General features: G+C 36.6%; 1 protein-coding gene across 2 annotated transcripts; it reads right to left on the bottom strand.

The window, feature by feature from the left end:
* Window positions 1–543: 543 nt before the first annotated feature.
* On the bottom strand, window positions 544–21,980 carry LOC110662690 (magnesium-chelatase subunit ChlD, chloroplastic). Of its 2 annotated transcripts, XM_058140176.1 has the most exons (16): window positions 21,900–21,980; window positions 21,565–21,862; window positions 21,163–21,341; window positions 19,939–20,023; window positions 19,536–19,852; window positions 19,328–19,451; window positions 18,414–18,506; window positions 18,025–18,120; window positions 17,223–17,357; window positions 3,722–3,919; window positions 3,323–3,478; window positions 2,908–3,015; window positions 1,784–1,918; window positions 1,343–1,501; window positions 950–1,070; window positions 544–869 (listed from the first exon to the last, which is right to left on the bottom strand). In XM_058140176.1, exons 2-16 carry the CDS (start codon window positions 21,832–21,834, stop codon window positions 784–786), a joined length of 2,262 nt encoding a protein of 753 aa, XP_057996159.1. In that variant the 5' UTR covers window positions 21,835–21,862; window positions 21,900–21,980; the 3' UTR covers window positions 544–783. The 2 variants fall into 2 exon arrangements, with proteins under 2 accessions (XP_057996159.1, XP_021677457.2); XM_021821765.2 differs by lacking the exon at window positions 21,900–21,980 and having other exon boundaries at window positions 21,542–21,685.
* Between the last annotated feature and the right edge of the window lie 367 nt (window positions 21,981–22,347).

Genomic DNA, 22,347 nt, shown 5'->3' with positions numbered 1-22,347 from the left:
AGGTGTCACTCTCCTTGGAACAATGGAAGAGAGAGAATTCTCTGTCAAAGCCCCGCGGTATCATTCCTTCCACAACCATTTAAATTTTGACACGTTAGCTTTTTTTGGGGCATATAAGGCAACATCAGTTGTTTGTTAATTAACCATTTACTAATTAAAAATGGTAAACTTATTTGCAACATTTTTCATTGGAAATTTACAGATTGAAATTAGAATAAAGACACCCATCTTAATCTTGACTCAATTCTAATAATCCAATTGAAATAAATTGTTGGATTTGATGTGTTACATAGCTTGAGCATTTTACATGCCAATAAATGATTAGCAGTTAATTTAATTATTAAACAATTATTTATATTTATCTCTCATTTATTGACTTCATGTAATATTTTAAATATATAAAAAAAAATTTCATATTTTAATCCAATGGATAAATATTTAGTTAAGCTATTAGAAGTATAACTATAAAACACGACAAAATTCATGTTGAATTGTGGGACAAATTTCATATTTATTTATTTTTGAAGCTTGGAGGAGATGGGGTTGGCCTGCAAAATTTATAAAATTTCCAAACGTCAAATGTTTATATTTGGGCTGCAAACCTTGAAAAAAGATCACGGAGAGAACATTTTGCTTCAAATCTAACATACACGTAATCTTTTGGAAGGAGGAAAGAAGAAAAGGCCTAACAAAATTCGATAATACCAGAAGCAGGGACGATCAGTGATAACAATTCTGACAAGTACATTTCCCAATGCAGAATCGCTTCCCAGGAACATAAAACTATGAACTCTTTAAGGCCGATAAAGCTTCCTTTGTCGTAGCAGAAATAACAGCATCAGAAGCGTTGGGCAAGTAGTAATATTTTCCTGCAGAACAAGTTTGTAATACAAATTTGTTATGTCCTTTGACATATGAACAGTAATGAGTTTTCAAGAGGACAACAAACCTTGAGCAACTCTTGCAATCTCCTTAGCAAAGCCAGTCGAAACAAATTTGTTTTCTGTATCTATGACGAGAAGAGACATCCCGGCCTTGTATACTTTCCCCGCCACTTCAAGAATCTCATCCTTTTACCAGATCAAATAATGAAAGCACACAAGAATGACATGGTGACATTTGGGGCGAAAGTAACTTCATCAATCCACAAATATGGTTTAGCAGAGAAATTAGAAAGACAAGATAGTTCTGAATGACTATTAAATCAACCTTATATGGAAGGCTGTTTTCTTATTCTGTTTAGTATCAATGCATTACTTTGGCAAAAGCCCATCCTTTTTTTAGCAGGTTGGCATTGCAGTTTACATGTGCTAAATGTCCTATTACAGTGCACAATCTTTACCTTCAATTCTTGTGCCGAAGGTCTTGGAGCATCGGAAGAAGCAGCTTCAGGGTCAGTAGACCTTTTCAGTGATATATTGGCTCTACCATCAGTTATTGCAACAATCATTATACGCCCAACATCACCACTTTTTTCTGCATTTAACCCAACTCTAACAGCCTGAGCAAAGTTAAGCTAGTGGAAGTTAGAAATGCAAAATTCACAAAAAGTGTGTGCATGTTTATCCAATTTGAAAAAGCAAGACAACGGAAAATAAGTTCATGACAAATTAGGTCAGTTTCTGGCAAATAAACGTGAAGTCATTCACAATGTAACACATAAATTCAAAATTTTATGCACAAATTCTAATTATGCCTATGCTCAAATAGGAAATTGCAAATGATAGGGTATTTTTTTTGTTCAAGATACAAGCAAAGAAGCAAATGAACTACATCTACTTACAGTTGTTAGACCGTGAGCCAAGGGTGAACCACCACCACATGGAAGCCTTTCAAGACGTTTTCTTGCCATTGCAATTGATCTGGAAGGAGGCAAAAGGACCTCTGCAGAATCCCCACGGAAGGGAATAATAGCTACCTACTTCACATAACCATACAAAAGCTTAGTAACAGCAATGTGGAAATATTGTCTCTGTAGAGTCCATGAAGAACAAAAGCCCCAAAAAATTAAAATACGTATCAATTCTATTTTGCATTCAAAAACTTCAATTTACATTGTTGTTATTTGTTTAATACCATATCCTCCTTTAAAAATATGTTAGCGTTCACCCCATTTTTAAAATATTTTTGACCAGCTTCTCATGAAAATATATAAAATTTTTAAAAATATATATATATTTTTGCACCCTCTGAGAACTCAAAATATTCTGCCATTTATACTGCATTTAGGGCATTTGCACATGACTTCATTTTCATACACAGTTTCCCACTCTTTTGGTCCATCTAAAAAATAAAGAGACAAGAAGATGAAGAAGAAGAAGAAGCTTGATTGGTGAAACTGGACAAGTCTTCTGAACTGAAACCATTTCCTTTCAGATCAACCTTTGCTTCGAATATGCTATCTACCGAGTACTAAGCTGGGAGCACCATTCTTTCCTTTCAACTAGTTATTTATCATATAAGCTCCCTTTACAAATTTGAATTGACACAACTCAGACAGCCTATTAACAATTCCAAAGCAATGTTCTATGCTCAAAGCTTCTACTCATCTGTCATTTCCATTTTCACTAAAACTGCCATGAGTAAATTAAAAAATTATGTGAATCTTATGAAATAAATTCAGTCAAATAATGGCTTCTACATATGTCGACATCCAGGTGTTGATGGTACAAAGCAAGTTATTACAGCTAAAAATATAATTTGTAGAGCTTAGCTCTACAACCCCAAAACAAAATTTGCATTTTTTTTTTGTCAAATAATTTTAATAAATAAGTTTCCTATTGCTGCATTGCTAATCATTTGATGGCATGAATGTCGTTCTAATATTTTAAAATTTTGTGAACTACCAGAAGCTAACTTCATTAAACAAAGAAGATTATAGAACTACAAGATGAATACAAAATCTACCTGATCCCTGCTTGTATAACTCTCAGCTAGTAACTTAAGTGCAGCACCTTTTGCATTTTGCATTCGATTCAATGCCATACTTCCACTTGCATCAACTACAAATATCACCTGCCATGCACTATATATTTTAGAACCAAAATACATCAGAAGTTTTATCAGTGCATTCAGTGGACCTCTCTCCAACACACATTGTAGAGAAGGTCCGACAGTTTAGTTGAAGTCTCCGAGATTCTATTTACGGCAATCGATGCCAATTGGAAATGGATATTGTCATACCATGCTCATCACAACATCAAAGCACTGACAACGTTGAAATGAATACAAAAGCAGAGCCACTTGACATTGTAAGAAGATTCATTCTTTTTCTTCAAACAAAATCAAGGATAGTGCAAGTAATAAGAGTATCAATCATTACCAGTGCTCCGGCTTTTCTTGCCATTCTTTTTGCCCTCATATCAGTTTTCTCAACAAAAACTTTCCTACTTTTTTGAGTGTCCTTCTCTCTACGTAATTTTTGATATGGTGCAGCTGCTCTAAGGGTAGCATCAACTGCTAATCTCTTTACAGGACCCTGTTAAAAGTATGGAGGATGTTTAGAAGAGATGGTCTAAGCAAATAATTGAACAAGGAAAGCAATTAAAGATTAGCAAAATACAGAAAAGGACCAGTCACTCATAAGCTAGTGTTCTGTGCCACATAATATGCACTCATATAAAACTCAACATGAGGCCAGAATGAAGAAAGATAAGTGATGGTCTTGGTAGAATTTTCATGTCTTTTCGAACCCCATGAGGTGGGTATAAGAAGAAGAAACCTTTGGCAGCATTGGTTTGATATATCGACCTCTATCCTCTGAAAATATGACATTTTTTGCTCTTCCAGCTTTCCCTTGGCGTCTCTGTGCTTGTTGTGCAAAGAAGAGAAGTTTTTCATCCACCAAGCCTCCTTCTGCATCAAATATAAATTCTTCAGGTATTTGTTCCTGCTGTTGTTCATTCTCTTCATCATTGTCCTAGTCACAACAAAGAACACTCACATTTTAGGCAAATATATTCATTCTATTTTTAATTAATAAAAGATAAATAATGATATGGATTCAAAATTGCAGGTGGGCTGTAATGGACCTGGGCCACTAAGAGTATATTCTAGAAGGAAGATTAAAGGAAATGCTAAAGGAATGGCTGTTGACCTAGACGATTCTGGAAGAAAGAATATGCTAGAGGTTGAGCTGGAGGTTGTTACAAGAGAAGGGAATGCATATGCGAAAATGATAGTATAAGGAGAGAATAATGTAAAATAAGGGAGGGGAGGGGAGGGGAGGGGAGGGGGGGGGGGGGGGGAAGAAAAATTGTATTACCTGGTATTTCGGCTTGTAGCTGGGCCAAGAGCTTCTTAAAAAGTTTCTTTGGTATTACTGATTCTTGTTATTGTAATTGTTGAAGACAATAGTAAGAACTCAGTGGTTGTATTGCTTATTGAATCCTTTAATTAGTAATACAAATTCAATTCCTTCTTTATATTTTTTTTCTTTTCTACTTTTAATTCCTAACTCTATCATTTTGGTCCGACCTGCCGGATCCAAAACAGCGTGAATGCCAAACACTCGGATGGATTCTAGAGTAGACACGATAGAGAGGAGTTTAGGTGCATTAGAAGAAGGAATGATGAGGATGGCAGGAGAACGGGAGTAGAGTGAGAGAAAGGTAAGTGGAGTTATGGAGGAGATGGCTCAGACAAGGAAACAATTAGAGAAGCTTGACGTATTGGAAAGCATGATAGCACAGTTGCTAAAGGGAAAAGTTAATAAAACAGAATCAGAAAGGATATCAGCCTCTCCATTGCAATATACACATCTGGGACAAACATCTAGCCGGCGCAACCAGGTTCCTTTGGTAGTCATGGACGATTCACAAGTTACTGCCAAAAAAGTGGAGCTACCTAATTTCGACGGACAAGATCCTGTAGGGTGGTTGGCTCGAGCTAACCAATATTTTTCTACTCATCGAACCCCTGTGGAGACGGAAGTTCCTTTGGCTCTGATTTGTATGGAAGGTGCTGCATTACATTGGGTACGTTGGTTGAAACAAAGATCACTAAATATGACTTGGGAACAATTATCAGTGGAATTGTTGCAAAGGTTTGGGGGAGATGCATTTGCTAGCCCTTATGAAAGGTTGGCAGCTGTTCGTCAAGATGGGTCAGTAGATGATTTTATTGATGAATTTGTGGCAAGAGCGACACAAGTTCCTGAAATTACAGACCAGTTTTATATTGGGTTTTTCTTGAATGGATTAAAGGCAGAAATACGAGAAAGGATTTGATCCCAGGATACTGGAGACATTTTCAATTGATGACTCTGGCTCGAGAAGTTGAAAGAGAGCTCTTGCACACTGGAATGACAAAGACTGTTGGTGAGAAATCACCAGATGTAGGAGGACGATGGAGCTTTGGTTCTGGGCCAAGTTAAAAAGCTGGAGGCCTGGGCTTTTCTAAACAAGCCCAACAACAATTTAAGGCTCAGACTGATTGGTTAGGGGCAGCTAAAGAGAAAGTTCAGTCCAAAGTTGGGAATATTGCACAGAAAGAGATCCAAAGATTGCCAGCTCCACCATTAATGCAAAATAAGAATCAGCAGCAGTTCTCCAATAAAAGTAGAGGAACTCGTCATCTTTCCCATCAGGAATTTGATGAATTACGAACGAAGGGACTGTGCTATCGTTGCAAGCAGCCGTATCATCCTACGCATGAATGCCCAAAGAGAACGTTACGAGTACTCATTGATGGAGATGAGGAGGAAGCATCGGAAGAAGGCGAACCAGTGGGCAGGGAAGCCAAACAGAGTCCTATGATAATCAAAGAGGTGGATGATGGCCAAATTACTCAATTGGAACTGCCTTTATTTTCGGTAGGTGGAGTTTCTCGATCGAAGGCGATGAAAATTCGAGGAAGGCTGAAGGGGCATGAATTGACAGTGATGGTAGATAGTGGGGCTAGCCACAATTTCATAGCAAATAATCTGGTGACTCAGTTAGGATTACCTGTTCAATCCACTCTAACTTTTGAAGTAAAACTGGGCGATGGTCATAGGTCTGAATCACGCAGTATGTGTACTAATTTGGTTGTGGAATTCGGGTCTTTCAATATTCAGACTGATTGCTATTTATTTCCTTTGGGGGGTGTGGATATGATTTTGGGAATTGCATGGCTTGAGACACTGGGTGACGTGAAGGTTAATTGGGCAAAAATGACAATGTCCTTTAATCACAATGGATCAATAGTATTGTTGACAGGGGATTCTTCATTTACTAGAGCTTTGGCTTCTATTTCTTCTATTGAAAAATTAGATGATGTGGAATATTATACACTACTCCGGGAAGCTTCACCAGAGATGAGTCTCACTCTTACAGATGCCAATTTGGAAGGGAAAAACAGGATCAGCTATGGGTCCTACTAGAACAGTTTCAACCAGTGTTTAATGACAATTTTAGGTTGCCTCCAAATAGGCCAACAAACCATCGAATTCCGTTATTGCTGGATATCGCTCTAATTAGCGTGCGTCCTTATCGCTATGCTCATGGACAAAAAGATGAAATTGAGAAATTGGTTGCTGAGATGTTATATGCAGGAATTATCCAACCTAGTTCAAGTCCTTTTTCAAGTCCCGTATTATCAGTGAGAAAGAAAGATGGTAGTTAGAGGTTTTGCATGGACTACAGGGCTTTAAACAAGGTTACTGTGCCTGATAAATACCCAATCCCAGTCATACAGGAGATGTTGGATGAGTTACATGAATCTATGTACTTTTCGAAGATTGATCTTCGTGCTAGGTATCATCAAATTCGGGTACACAAGGCTAATGTTCCTAAGACTGCGTTCCGCACTCATTCGGGGCATTACGAATTTTTAGTCATACCATTTGGCCTTACTAATGCCCCTGCCACCTTCCAAGCCACCATGAATGACTTATTTCGACCATACTTGCGACGATTTGTATTGGTTTTCTTTGATGAAATCTTAGTTTATAGTCATTCTTGGAAGAGCCACTTGGATCATTTGAGATTAGTTCTTCAGTTATTACAATCACACCAATTTGTGGCTAACCAAAAGAAAAGTGTTTTCGGCAAGCAACAAGTGGAATATTTGGGGCACATCATTTCTAAACAAGGTGTGGCAATGGATCCGAATAAAATTGCTAGTGTGCTCAATTGGCCTATACCAAAGACTCTAAAAGGAGTACGGGGTTTCTTAGGCCTAACTGGTTATTACCGTCACTTTGTGAAGGATTATGGGAAAATTGCTCAACCTTTGACCCAATTGTTACAGAAAGAACAAGCTATTCAATATCAATGGACACCGTTGGCACAAAAAGCTTTTGAGAAACTCAAGCAGACTATGACTACTTCGCCTGTTTTGGCTATGCCGAATTTCAATAAACCTTTTGTATTAGAATGTGATTCATCCGGAAGGGGTCTTGGAGCTGTGCTAATGCAAGATAGCAGGCCAATTGCTTATTTTAGCAAAGCATTGTTAATCCATTCTCTTGGCAAGTCTACTTATGAAAAAGAAATGATGGCAGTGGTGCTCGCGGTTCATCATTGGTGACCATATTTGATGGGGAGAAAATTTGTGGTTTACACAGATCAGAAAAGTTTGAGGCATTTATTGCAACAACCAATTACAACTCTAGCTCAACAACATTGGGTGGCAAAATTGTTAGGGTATGATTTTGAAATCAAGTATAAGCCCGGCAATACCAATAAAGTGTTAGGATTGAAACCCTAACAGAGAAGAATTAGAAGAATTTAGGAAGGAAGAAGAAGAAGTAGGGAGAGAGAAATAGAATCAGAAAAGAGAGAGAATTGTTATTTCTTGAGGAAGCATCAGAATGCCTTTACAATGAACTACAATAGAGTTTATGACTACTTGACAGCTATTTGACAACCATTTTCCCGCCAAATACAACTCATACAACTAACTACTTAACAGCTACTTGACAACTATTCTCCTGCCACTTACAACTCATTCAACTAACCCTTATTCTGCCTCAGTCTTCTTCTCTGATATGTAACAATACCTCCCCCATTAGAACTTTCTTGTCCCCAAGACAAGAAAGTGTAGCTTCTGGAAACTGGTTTACAATAAAAGAATAGTCTTCCCAAGTTGCATCTTCTACAGGAAGGTTCAACCACTTGATTAACCCCTGAAAAACATGGTGTTGATCTCTAGTAATGGTTCTAGTTTGAAGAACCTGTTCTGGAGCTACTATCACAGCATCTTCATGCACTGCAGGTAATTCAGAAAGGGGAACAATATTGCTGCCCAACTTTTTCTTTAACATAGACACATGAATTACAGGATGGATTGAAGAAGTAGGAGGTAACTGAAGCTTATAGGCCACTGTCCCAATCTTAGCTAGGATTTGGAAAGGCCCATAATACTTAGGAGAAAGCTTCAAATTGTGTCTTAATGCCACAGAAGTTTGCCTATAAAGCTGTAACTTCAAATAAACCCAATCTCCCACCATAAATTCCCTTTCAGACCTATGCTTCTTAACTTGCTGCACCATTCTATTCTGAGCCATCTGCAAATTCTTCTTAAGCAATTGATCCAGCTGCTGCCTCTGTGGTAAAAAATCCCCTACTGCTCCCACAGAGGCAAGTCAGAAGGAATGATTAGAAGGAATGATGGTTTATAGCCATACAAAGCCTCAAAAGGTGACATCTTAATGGCACTATGGGAGGATGAATTATACCACCACTCTACAAGTGAAAGCCAATTGCACCAAGTTGATGGCTTGGGATGAACCATGCATCGCAAATAAGCCTCTAGACACTGGTTAAGTCTCTCAGTCTGCCCATCTGATTGAGGATGATAGGCAGAGCTATAAGACAAAGTAGTGCCCATGCATTTGAACAACTCCTTCCAAAATTGGCTTGTAAAAACTTTGTCCCTATCACAAACAATAGTAAGTGGTGCTCCATGAAGTTTAAACACATTATCCAAGAACAATTTAGCTACTGCAGCATTAGTATATGGATGAGCCAAAGGTATGAAGTGACCATACTTTGTGAATCTACACACTACCACTAGGATGGTGTCTTTCCCTTTCGACTTCGGTAAGTGGTTAATGAAATCCATTGTAATGTGTTGCCATGCTTGAGTAGGAACAGGCAATGGCTGCAATAATCCTGGTGCAGCACAGTGTTCACTTTTGCGTCGTGCACATGTGTCACATTGTTGAATCCATACCATGATATCCCTTAACATCCCAGGCCAGAAAAAATATTTTTTGAGCCTCAAATAGGTCACATTTACTGCTGAATGTCCCCCCAGAGCACTATTATGGTATAATTCAATTAATTGCTTCCTCAAAGTTATAGTAGAACCCACATACAACCTATCTTGAAAATAAAGAACACCATTCCTCAATTTAAACCCTGGATGAGCATTATTGTCTAAAGATAGTTGCTGCACCAATTGAGTTGCTTTGCAATCTTTATCATAACTTTGAATGAGATTATCCATCCATGTAGGGGAAATAGAAGAGTGTATAGCACCACAAAAGTGTTAGTAGTATGCCCTGTAGCATATCATTTAGTATGTATCTTGTACATGTTTTTATTAATAAAAGGAATTTTCACTTTTTCGTTTACATAATATATTTATGTGTAATAGAAAATGTCCATTGATATTTTGTTAGAAATTCTATTCTTAAGTTATTAAGAATATGAGTGACAGTATTTCTAGTACAAAGTATCATAAATAGGTTCACAATCGAGAATACTTCATAATAAGGACATGACTAATCCAGAAAGATTGTATTCATGTTTGTTCCCAAGTTATTTATATGAGATATAAATAAGATGGAATGGTTTGTCTCATACCATATAACAAACATGATAGGCACTTATACATGATAAGTAGGCCAAACCAGTAACACTTATGACAAGCACATGGAGTTTACTTTTGTCAATGTTTTGTCATAAATCATATTAGTGCATATAATCTTTAGACCTGAGATAGCACAGTTATCTTGTATATAGGTGGTTTGATTTTGAAACTGCTTTTATACTTGTAATATGTATGAATATATAGGCATGTGTTGGCTCCTACTAGTTATATATGGAGGTAGGTGTTGATCAAGATGGAATCTGTTAAGTAAATAGATATAAAATCCTATGTTCATTTAATTGTTCTTGATGTTTCAAGTTCCTAGCCAGGACAGATAGATTTAATCAGAAAAGAGTTTCTGATGAGAAAATCTTTTTAATCAAGAACTGGAATTAAAAGAGAACATGATATTCATAGCAAATAGGGTTTGACATAAACCATGACTTCAGCTTGAGTTGGGATTTTGTAACTGAGAGATTCTAGTGCATGGTAACATATGATTATAGATTCATTTAAGATAAACCCTATTACTGATTTGGTGGCCATGGCATGCTATGCTAGGTGTTAACCATGGTCTATGAGGTGCATAAAATGATTTGGAGAAATCATTTATGGTAAGAAAGAGTTTTGATGATATTAAGAGTTGATATCATATCTCATTGCCAATTAGCGATGAGCCTAGTAAGTCACACACATACACAAGTTATCACCTAATTAAATATGATTTAATTAATTAATTAAAGAATTTAATTGATTAATTAAATAGGTTTGGTTTGCAATTAGATTGCGAAGTCCCTAGCATAACTTGAAACCAAATCTAGATTATTAGATGTACAGTATAAGTTAAATTTATATTTAAAGTGTTTAAATATGAATTTAATTAATGAGAAAATAATTAATAAAGATTAATTAATCAATTTATATTTCATATAAATTGATTAGAAGAAGAGAAATAATTATTTTGGGTTGAGAACTCTAAATTAAGACACAGGGGCATTTTGGTCATTTCACAGGGTTACATGTGGCACCATGAGATGGTGACACATGGCATTACACATAAACTTGCCAAATGTCTTTTAATCATGTAAGATAATTAAAATTAAGATTAAATATAGATTTGACACTTGGCACAATGTGATTGGGTCAATTAAACCTAGAACCAATCAAAGGGTGACATGTGGCAAGGATTTTATGTGTTGATCTACCAATATAAGTGTTGTTATGAAAAGAAAAAAATACAACTAGCAGCCTCTTTCTTTGATGCCGCCACCCAAGAAGGTTTCTCTCCTCTTCATCTTCATCTCTTACCAATTCCAAGAGATTAGCAAACAATCTCTTGAATTAAAAATACTAGAAATCATTTCTAGTGTCCTATTTACATCTTTAATCTCTTAAAAGGTAGAACTTGATTTTCTAATTAATAGGAAAGCTTTAGAAGCTGTTCAAGGGCTGCCATAGGTGTTCTTGGTGTGGACAAGCTAGAGGGACAACATCTGGTGTCCTAAAGATGCATCTGAAAGGCACAAATACACCGCAGTGCATCAAGAGATTAGTGTATTTGTTTTTTATTTAATCTAGGGTTCTAAAATTAATCTGATTAATTCTAAAATCTTAAATGGCAAATACAGATCCAAAAACATATTAAAAGTGTTTTAATATGTTGTCTATCATTGAAATCAAATAGATAAAAATAAATCTTGCATGATACATGTGACCCTAGGTGAAAATTTTTGAATTCAATGGTATAAACTTGTGTTTTTCATACTTCCGCTCCTTCAAAAAGGACTCCTGTCTTGCTGGTCTCCTAGATAAGGCATCAGCTGCCATATTTTCAACCCCTCTTCTATATAAAATTTTATAATCAAGACCCAACAACTTAGAAATCCCCCTCTGCTGTAGATTAGTATGTAACCTCTGCTCCAGCAAGTATTTGATGCTATCATGGTCAATTTCAATAAAGAATTGACCTTGCTCAAGATAATGCCTCCACTTAGAAATGGCAAAAGTAATTGCCAATAACTCCTTTTCATACACAGATAGGGACAGACTTCTAGGACCAAAAGCTTTGGAAATATAAGCTAGTGGATGGCCATTTTGTTGAAGAACAGCCCCTATACTCCAATTACTTGCATCCGTTTCAACAATGAAAGGAAGATTAAAATCTGGCAAGGCAAGTACTGGTGCTTCTGTCATGGCTCTTCTAAGAGTATCAAATGGCTCTTGAGCTTTCTCAGACCATTGAAATGAGTCTTTCTTGAGAAGATCAGTAAGAGGTTTGCTAATTATGCCATAGTTTTTCACAAACTTCCTGTAGTACCCCGTCAACTCCAAAAAACTCCTCAATTCTTTAACAGAAATTGGAGTTGGCCATTGCAGCATAGCCTGAATTTTTTTTTTATCAATAGCGACACCTTCAGCAGTTATAATGTGCCCCAAATACTCTATTTCTGTTTGCCCAAAGGAACACTTGGATTTTTTAGCATAAAGTTGTTGCTCTTTCAAGATCTTAAAAACCTCCTCCAAATGCTGCAAATGAGATTCCCAATCCTTGCTAAAAATAAGAATGTCATCAAAAAATACCAACACAAATTTCCTTAAATGAGGTTGGAAGATCTGGTTCATTAAGGCTTGGAATGTGGCTGGTGCATTTGTCAGTCCAAATGGCATGACATTGAATTCAAAGTGACCATGGTGAGTTCTAAATGCTGTCTTAGGGACATCTTGAGGCTCCATTCTGATCTGATGATAACCAGCCCTCAAATCAATCTTTGAAAAGTATTTGGCCCCAATTAATTCATCCAACAAGTCATCTATAAGGGGATAGGAAATTTGTCCTTAACAGTCTTCTCATTCAACCTTCTATAGTCTATACAAAACCTCCATGTGCCATCTTTTTTTTTAACTAAAAGTACTAGCGATGAAAAAGGGCTTGTACTTGGTTGGATTATTGAGGAAGCTAACATCTCTAAAACCAGCTTCTCAATTTCAGCCTTTTGATAATAGGGATACCTATATGGCCTAATATTAATTGATTGTGTATTAGGTTGCAAAGGGATAGCATGGTTGTGACTTCTGAATGGTGGCAGCGGCTGAGGTTCTTTAAAAACCCTTTGATATTTCTTTAACATAAACTGCAGTCCCAAATCTACTACTGCAGCTTCAACAAATGCCTCCTTTTTAGGTGCTGAAGATGATCCAACTTGAGACTCCACTATACAAAGTAAGGGAGATTGAAAATCCACTCCATTTCTTCCCAATAAGTCATTAGAATGACATAACACAGCAGCCTTCCCTTTCCCCCTTTGCAATTTCAGTCCTTGTAAAACCACTTCCTTTCCTTCTTTCATAAAGGAAATCCTACAGGCTCTAAAATCAAAAAGCACTGGATTAAAGCTCCTAAGCCAATCCACTCCCAAAATCATATCAAAACTCCCCAATGCTAATATTCTAAAGTCAAATTGAAACTTATAGGACTGAATTTTTCACATAAACTGCTGACACTGATGACTGCACTTCAATTTTCTCCCATCAGCTACTGCTATTATTGTAGCAGGTATATCCACCAACTCCAACTTAAGTTCCTCAGCCACTTTCTCGTCAATAAAACTACTATTGCTGCCACTATCAATTAAAATCACCATTTCTCTATTTTAATGGATCCCTAAAATTCTAATAGTTTCTGCCCCTTCACTCCCTTCTACTGCATGAACAGAAGGCATAAGTTCTCCTTGATCACCCACATCTTCCATTTCCTCTGTCACCTCATGCCAAACCTCCTCTCCATTCCCATCTTCTTGCTCTCCAACTTGCAAAGCTGCTAATGTCTTAGTTTTACATTGATGGCCTGGAAAGTATTTGTCTCCACATTTATAACAGGGTTTGAATTGGAATCTGAAGTTTGAGTTGTTCTGGACAGTAGATTTGGTAAGATTAGTATTGAAATTTTGGTTAACAAAAAAGTACTTCCAATAGAAGTTGGTTTACTGGTAGTAGGAGCAGAATTTAGAGCTTTACTGGTCAAATCTGGATTTGGTAGTTTAGGGGTAAGGAAACAATTGATTAGGTTTGGAGTATGAATTATATGAAGTGAAATAGGAAGTTACAAATCTTGGGTTGTAATTGAAGGTTTTATTGAAGGTTCTATTCTTTTTTGTATCCCATAACTGTTCTTACAACCTAGCAATCTCTATTGCATCAACTAAAGTAGCTATTTTCATCATTCTCACCATTAATCTAATTTCATCCTTAAGCCCTCCAATAAAGGTAGAAAGAAAATAAGCCTCTCCCAAATCTAGCATAACCCTTTCCATCCTTATCCACAAATCCTCAAAGATATCTTGATATTCTTCTAAGGAATTTTCTTGCCTAAACTTCATAAATTCTTCCACAATATCTTTCAACCCTTGTTCCCCAAATCTACGACAAATTCCCTTTTCAAACTCCTCCCAAGAATGGTTTTCCCCGCTATTCCAGTTTTGAAATCAAGCATCTGCCCTATCAACCAAAAACAAACTAGCAATTCCAATTCTTTGGTCCTTAGGTACTCTTTGTGAACCTCAAAATATTTCACACATTTCCGTAGCCAAACCCTAGGTTCCTTTCCCCCCAAAAGTAACCAATTCAATTTTATGCAAAAAAGGATTCATACCTTCATTGTTATAGCTAATTTTATAACTTTCTTGATCCTTCAACTGCTGATTAACAAGAGGAGTGGGTAACAGTCCCCTATTCTCGGCTTCTCTAATACCAGATCCAGCACCAACTTCCCAACATCATCTCCTATTCCTTTATCCTTGCTCAATTTGCTCATAAAGGCTCTCATATCCCCTCGCAATGCATCATTATTCCTTGTTGACTGATTAATTTGCTCCTGCATTTTCTCTATCTGATCTGAGAAACTTCTCATCTTCTCCTCCAATTCTGCCAACTTAACCATCTCCAGACCTACTACAACAGATCTAGTCATTGTTGCGATCTACAACAATGAATTACCCACTCAATTTCCCCTTGGTAAAGCTCTGTTACCAAATGTTAGGATTGAAACCCTAACAGAGAAGAATTAGAAGAATTTAGGAAGGAAGAAGAAGAAGTAGGGAGAGAGAAATAGAATCAGAAAAGAGAGATAATTGTTATTTCTTGAGGAAGCATCAGAATGCCTTTACAATGAACTACAATAGAGTTTATAACTACTTAACAGCTATTTGACAATTATTTTCCCGCCAAATACAACTCATACAACTAGCTACTTGACAACTATTCTCCTGCCACTTACAAGTTACAACTCATTCAACTAACCCTTATTCTGCCTCAGTCTTCTTCTCTGATATGTAACATAAAGCTGCAAATGCACTCTCTCATTGTAAGGAGGAATTTGAATGCCAACCAGTTACTATTCATAATTGGGTAGACATGGATCAAGTGGACAACGAGGTGAGCCAAGATCCTGAGTTGCAAAAGTTGATAACTGAATTGCAGCAAGACCCGCACTCTCATCCTCAATACCAACTTATTCAGAATCGGCTATTTTATAAGGGTCGAATGTTAATCTCAGCTACCTCTCCTCTTATTTCTAAGTTATTATTAAAATTTCATACATCTCCAGTTGGAGGACATTTTGGAGCCTATCGTACATATAGGCGAATTGCTGCATCTCTTTACTGGAAAGGAATGATGAGAACAATTCAAGACTTTGTGGCACAGTGTATTGTTTGTCTGCAACATAAGTATCAAGCCACTAGTGCAGCGGGTTTACTGCAGCCTCTTGCGATCCCTAAGGCAATTTGGAAGACATTTCTATGGATTTCATCACGGGTTTACCTCGGTCGTATGGTAGTGATTGTATATTAGTGGTAGTGGATCGACTCTCAAAATGTGGCCACTTTCTACCTTTAAAACATTCGTTTACAGCAAAGGAAATAGTAGCTGCTTTTACAAAGGAAATAGTTCAACTCCATGGCATGCCTCAATCAATAGTGAGTAATCGGGATCCAATTTTTCTAAGTAATTTTTGGCGTGAACTATTTAAATCACAAGGCACATTTTTTACAATGAGCACAGCCTATCATCTGGAAATAGACGGGCAAACCGAAGTATTAAATCGATGCCTTGAGACCTATCTGAGGTGTTTCTCTTCAGAGCAACCTAAGCAATGGAGTAATTGGTTAGCTTGGGCAGAATATTAGTATAATACAAGCCATCACACTGCTATAGGCATGTCACCTTTTGAAGCAGTATATGGTAGACCACCGCCAAATTTACTCAGGTTCTTGCCTGGTGAAACGAAGGTGGAAGCAGTGGCACAGACCTTGTTGGACAGGGACGAAATATTGCGTCAACTTCAATACAATTTGGCAAGAGCTCAGCAGAAAATGGCAAAAGCTGCCAATAAACATCGAAAGGATGTTGAATTTCAGGTTAGTGAAGCAGTATTTTTAAAGTTCCGACCACACAAATCCGTCTCTTTACAATCGAGAGTTATTCCAAAGTTAGCAGCTCATTATTTCGGGCCTTTCCAAATACTGGAACGTGTGGGACTTGTTGCCTATAAATTGCTCTTACCGGTGGAAGCCAGAATTCATCCGGTCTTCCATGTTTCTCAACTAAAACGTGTGATAGGAAATCATCCAGTTGTTACTGAACTTCCAAAGGAAATGGTGGAAAGTGAAAATATGGTAGAGCCAAAGAAAGTGTTGAACTAGCGCAAGATTATAGTTTATCAATACCCGATCATTCAAATTCTGATTCAATGGAAAGGGAAACCTGAGGAAGAAGCAACTTGGATGAATTTAGTTGATATCCAGAACCAGTTTCCTTCATTCAACCTTGAGGACAAGGTTGGTCTTTCAGAGGATCGCCATGATATGGATTCAAAATTGCAGGTGGGTTGTAATGGACCTGGGCCACTAAGAGTATATTCTAGAAGGAAGATTAAAGGAAATGCTAAAGGAATGGCTGTTGAGCTAGACGATTCTGGAAGAAAGAATATGCTAGAAGCTGAGCTGAAGGTTGTTACAAGAGAAGGAATGCAAGTGCGAGAATGACAGTATAAGGAGAGAATAATGTAAAATAAGAGGGGGGGAGAAAAATTGTATTACCTGGTATTTCGGCTTGTAGCTGGGCCAAGAGTTTCTTAAAAAGTCTCTTTGGTATTACTGATTCTTGTTATTGTAATTGTTGAAGATAATAGTAAGAACTCAGTGGTTGTGTTGCTTATTGAATCCTTTAATTAGTAATACAAATTCAATTCCTTCTTTATATTTTTTTTTCTTTTCTGCTTTTAAATTCCTAACTCTATCAAATAATAATTCAGAATCCCAGGAAATTTAACCGATTACCAACATAAATATTCTTCTGGAAATATAAACTTAAAATATTCTGTTAAGTTTGGGTATTGAGCAAAAAAGTATATCAGCATTAAAAAGGACCTCTTGATCTTCCTCTTCATTCTGCTCATCTCCAGAATCCTGATTTTGTGGAGGGGGTGGTGGAGGAGGCTGCTGATTTTGCTGTTCTGGTGGACTCTCATTTATGATTGAACGAGGAAGAATAACCAGTTCCACCTGTATAGGATAGTATATCAGATCAGGCCAGCCTACACTTTCCAATAAGTCCATGTGTCAAGGTTATAATAATAAGAGAATTAAACATTTACACATATAATTTCAGAAAAGGATTTAATTTTTAACTTCTTTTCTACATAGCCTTGGTTTTTTAGTGTGTTGTGTTCTTCCTTTCTTTCCCCATCATTGCTTCAGAGCCCACAGCAAGGAGGTCTAAACTCCAACTCTTAAAATCAAATTAATCAATAAAACAATTTACCACAAATCTTCCTGGGGAAGCATTGAATTGTAGCCCCATGGTAAGCATCAAATGCAGAATGGGAGAGACTCAACTTCACAACAGTTCTAAAATCCATCTTCAAAATGCAAGCATTGGACTTGGAATGAAAAACAATGAGATTTGAAAGTTTGGTCAAAGCAATAGATTATCTGAATCAAATTCAGTACAAATTCCATAGAAATTTGAACAGAGATAAATTCAAATAATATCAATAAATTATTGCTTTGTTAGAACATACAATGTTAAATTCTAAGGTTTAATCTATTCCCCAAATTTATATTAAGCTCTAGTTTATACCAATTTGAAGTTTGCATCATAATCAATGAACATATAAATGAGCATAAGTTTGAGAGCAGGCACAGTATGTTTCAGAAAAAAACACTCAACAGCTTTTTTCAGGTCATCCACATTGACTTTTTCACGTCCTTCAAGAGCAGCCAAGCATTTTGCCACGCGAGCAGCATATAGCTCAGCTCTGTGTCCCTGTCAATCATACTAGATATTTTAAGAGCTCTGTAATTGCAGCTCAACATGAGAGGCAATTAGAAAATGTGCATTCTGCCAAATAATGGGCAAGATTTATTTTCAATATATGTGATAGGATTTTCATGAAATAAATATTGCACCAGCCTTACGGGTCAACATAAATGCTTAATACATTGACATTGTGGATGATGGACTGACTGACTCCTCGTCGTGCATTTTGGCATGGGAGGAGTGGGGACATAAACAAATAATGGAAAAAAAAAATTAATGAAGAGCTTTAATCTCAGCACCTGGCAGCCACCTCGAAGGGCTTCCATAACCAGGTACTTTAACTGCTCCCTGCTAGTAGTAACATCCTTCAAATACTCTCTTGCCAAAATGATCTGAAGACACGATAAATTTATGTGAAAAGAAAATCATCTTGAAACATTATAATGAACAATGGCAACCTAAAATTATCAAATATACTTAAGACAATGGCAAACATTTGCATTCCAATGATGCAAAATGAATGACCTGGAAATTTCAGAAGTAAACATGCAGTCTTGAATCTTGATCCTCACAACAGTATACTAAATATACAGCCACCAGAATTATAATCATCTGTTTCTCTCATTATATTTCAGAATTAACTTTACTTTCAGTAACCTTATTAGGAGCCTTCTAATTTCTAAATGCCCAGAGTTACTTATCTACATTTTTGTATTGACAATGGCTACAGAAAACCAGGTAGTGCAAGCATGTGAAAATATTATTAATCATTTGGATCAATATATGCTAAAAGAAAAACATCTTTTTGATATTTATAAAGTAGAAAAAGTGCTTGAATGCTCTAGATTCAAGGGTAGATTCATGAATTGCTACTAGATGAACCACAATTATCATCCCAAACACAATATAAACTCAAGAAAATGATTCCTACTATCATAAAGTTACTTTGTTCAATCAATCATATAATCAATTTTCTTAATATAATCTCATTTTTATTCTAAATAACCTTCTGATGCTTTTGAGCAGCAGAAGGAGGAGGTGCATATCAAGATTATTGAATCCCTTTCTACAGTACGAGTCAGGCTCTCAACCACTGAGCTACTATTAGCCCAATGGTATAAACTAATAATGATTTTAATGTCCATAAGCATCTCATCCCAAGGAGTGGTTGTGCCAGAATCTTCCAAAGATTGCCGGAAATGTCCATAGTTACCTGGGTCTTTGCTAATTCAGTCTCTTCCTCAACCATTTGAAAAACTTCATTACTACATTCCTGAAATTGAGTTGCAATAACAACAGCGGCAACACGATCTTCAAAATTCATTGGAAGATCTGCACTGCAAAAGAAGTGTGTCATTGTTGAAACAAGAACAAAATTTGATGTAAGGAACCTATTCCATTACTTAAAGGAAGGCCTGTACCTCAAATTAATTGCAATACGGTCTAGTAAGTGTTCACGAACAGCACCCTCTTCTGGGTTATAAGTAGCAATCAAAAGTGGCTTGCATGGATGTTTAAAGCTGATTCCCTCTCTTTCCACAATATTAACCCCCTCTGTCAATACATTCAGAAGCAAATTACCAATACCCTCATCCAAAAGATTAATTTCATCAACATATAAAACGCCTCTATGAGCTTCAGCTAAAAGGCCTGGCTGGAAGACAGTAGTTCCCGTTTTCACAGACTCCTCAACATCAACAGACCCAATGAGTCTGTCCTCTGTGACCCCCAGTGGAATCTATAACATGAATTGACTAGAGTAGTTAGAGTAGTTAGTTGAGTAATGAAAACAATCTCAATGCAAATTTCCTTAAAGGAAAATACCTGAACAAAAGGAGATCTAACAACTTGAGTCTTAATACTACCATTGGAATCATATTCTATTCGCTCAGCTAAACCATCTTCCCACCTACAAAAAGCATGATCAAACAAGTCACTTTAAGGAGAATGAAAAATAACAGGTCAAATGAAAACCCATTAAAGTTGAATATGCTATTCATAACTGATTCGTCACATGAAAACATCATCTTGGCAGGTGAGATATGGTCCTCTTCCTATACAATTATGTCTAGGAAACTCAGGGACTTTGTCCACCTAAGTATAAGGAGTAAAGTCCTTGCACATTGGATTTTCTAATATTACAAAGGATGTGACAATCAAATGTTGCGTCCAATAAGGCTAAGGCTTAACTTGTTGAAAAGTCTACATCAAGGGTAAGGTTAAATCAGTTTTCATACAACTATCAACCTCTTTTAAACCCTTTTTTACTATCTCAACTATTAAATTTCTAATTTTTCCCAGCATGATTCCACCTTGTTAACAAGAGTTGGAAATTTTCACAAGTCATGACAACAAATATAATATAACACTAACTGTGTGCTTATGTCCAATAAGGCTAAGGCTTAACTTGTTGAAAAGTCTACATCAAGGGTAAGGTTAAATCAGTTTTCATACAACTATCAACCTCTTTTAAACCCTTTTTTACTATCTCAACTATTAAATTTCTAATTTTTCCCAACATGATTCCACCTTGTTAACAAGAGTTGGAAATTTTCACAACAAATATAATATAACACTAACTGTGTGCTTATGAATGTTTCTAAGACATTTAAATTTTATCTTTCACGTGATCAACTTTATCTTTTACCAATAAAAGGAAGTGTTTGGTTGAAACCTGAAAGCAAGCTAAATGTAGTAGCTGAGTGATGCTGAAAGAAAGGCACCAACAATTCAGGTTAAAGTTACAGTATAACCAAGTTTCCAAGCATGAACAAAGGGATATTAATTAATTTAGTTGTACAAATTCCTGACACATTGGCAGCATCAGTGCAATTATCAAATGAATCAACACAAAATTAGTCTCAGTGGGGATTGGATAAATAAATGACTTCGAGCAAATGATAAGTCTCCATTCCTTAATACATTAAATTAGAAAAAAAAAATTCCTACTTTTGAATGGGTATGAAACAGAAACACATTAGAGATCATACTCTTTCGTTGTTATTGCGCAGGAAAAGGAAAAAAGTTACGAGAATTGGGTGATCTTACTCTTCAGGGCAGGCTGGATCTGCATTTGCTATTGAGCCAACAACTACATCAATGGGAGGCAAAATAGCATGCAGTCCACGTGCCATTACTGTCTTGGCTGTTCCTCGCCTTCCAGAAATGGCAATCCCTCCAATCTCACGATCAATAGCACCAAGCAATAGGGCAGTTTTGATAGCATCCTGTAAGTCAAATGGTGCCCTTAAACGATACAGCACATAATAAAATCATCATGAATTATAATCTATATGTCTTATCATCCTCATATGTGCACCCAAATTCAGTTACTAATATGCAATTATGTACTACTTTCTGCGTAACAGAAGCTATTGTCTACCAAAATGAACCCATTTCATAGCAAAGGCAAAATTGACAAAGATACCAATTAGCAAAGTTGGAGAAGACCTGGCCAACAACAGCAGCTAGAGGGAAGTACTGCCTTCCATAGGAAGAGGGTTCGAGCTTCACAGTGGGAGCAGGAACAGCGCCATTGCCAGACTCAATAGTTGCGTTTGCAGAAGAAGCAAGAATACGAAAACGACGACGATTATGAGGTCGAATTGGCGGATTGAAAGAGTAAGAAGCAGAAAGAAGAGAGTGTAAATTGGACGAGGGAATAAGCATAGAGGAATTGAGATGAGAGAGTAAAGTACACGTACTGGGAGAGTATGCCATCGTAGAACTGAGAGAGAGAGAGAGAGAGCTGAGAGAGAGAGAGAGAGAGAGAGAGAGAGAGAGAGAGAGAGAAGGAATTTCTGGGCTTTCTTATCTGCTAGAAATCTGTTATGCCCACCCTGATGCTGTATTGCTGTTGCGCTATCCATCGATCTTCTTGCTTTCTCTTTTGCCCGTGGCTTTAGTGTGATGGGTACATAATTACGCGAGATGCTATGCGCGTGCAATACACTTTCTTGTTCATTATTTTGGAGTTTGGATCTAATGGGCCTTCAAATGGTTGAGTGGCGAACATTTTTTCAACCCATTTTTATTTTTGAGTGCTAAAAATATTAAATAAATTATAATTTTTTAAATATTTTTAAATAATTGTAATTTTATCCATATAATTAAATGATTTATTAATGAGTTGGTACTAATTTTAATTTAAATATTGTGAAGTTAATTAATACTTTACATATCTTATATAAATATTTAATTTAAAGATTATTAATTTATTCTTATATTAATTTG

Source organism: Hevea brasiliensis, chromosome 17 (assembly GCF_030052815.1).
Source record: "Hevea brasiliensis isolate MT/VB/25A 57/8 chromosome 17, ASM3005281v1, whole genome shotgun sequence".
Taxonomy (NCBI): domain Eukaryota; kingdom Viridiplantae; phylum Streptophyta; class Magnoliopsida; order Malpighiales; family Euphorbiaceae; genus Hevea; species Hevea brasiliensis.
Note: the sequence above shows the minus strand (reverse complement) of the source record. Positions and strands in the feature narration are given on the sequence as shown.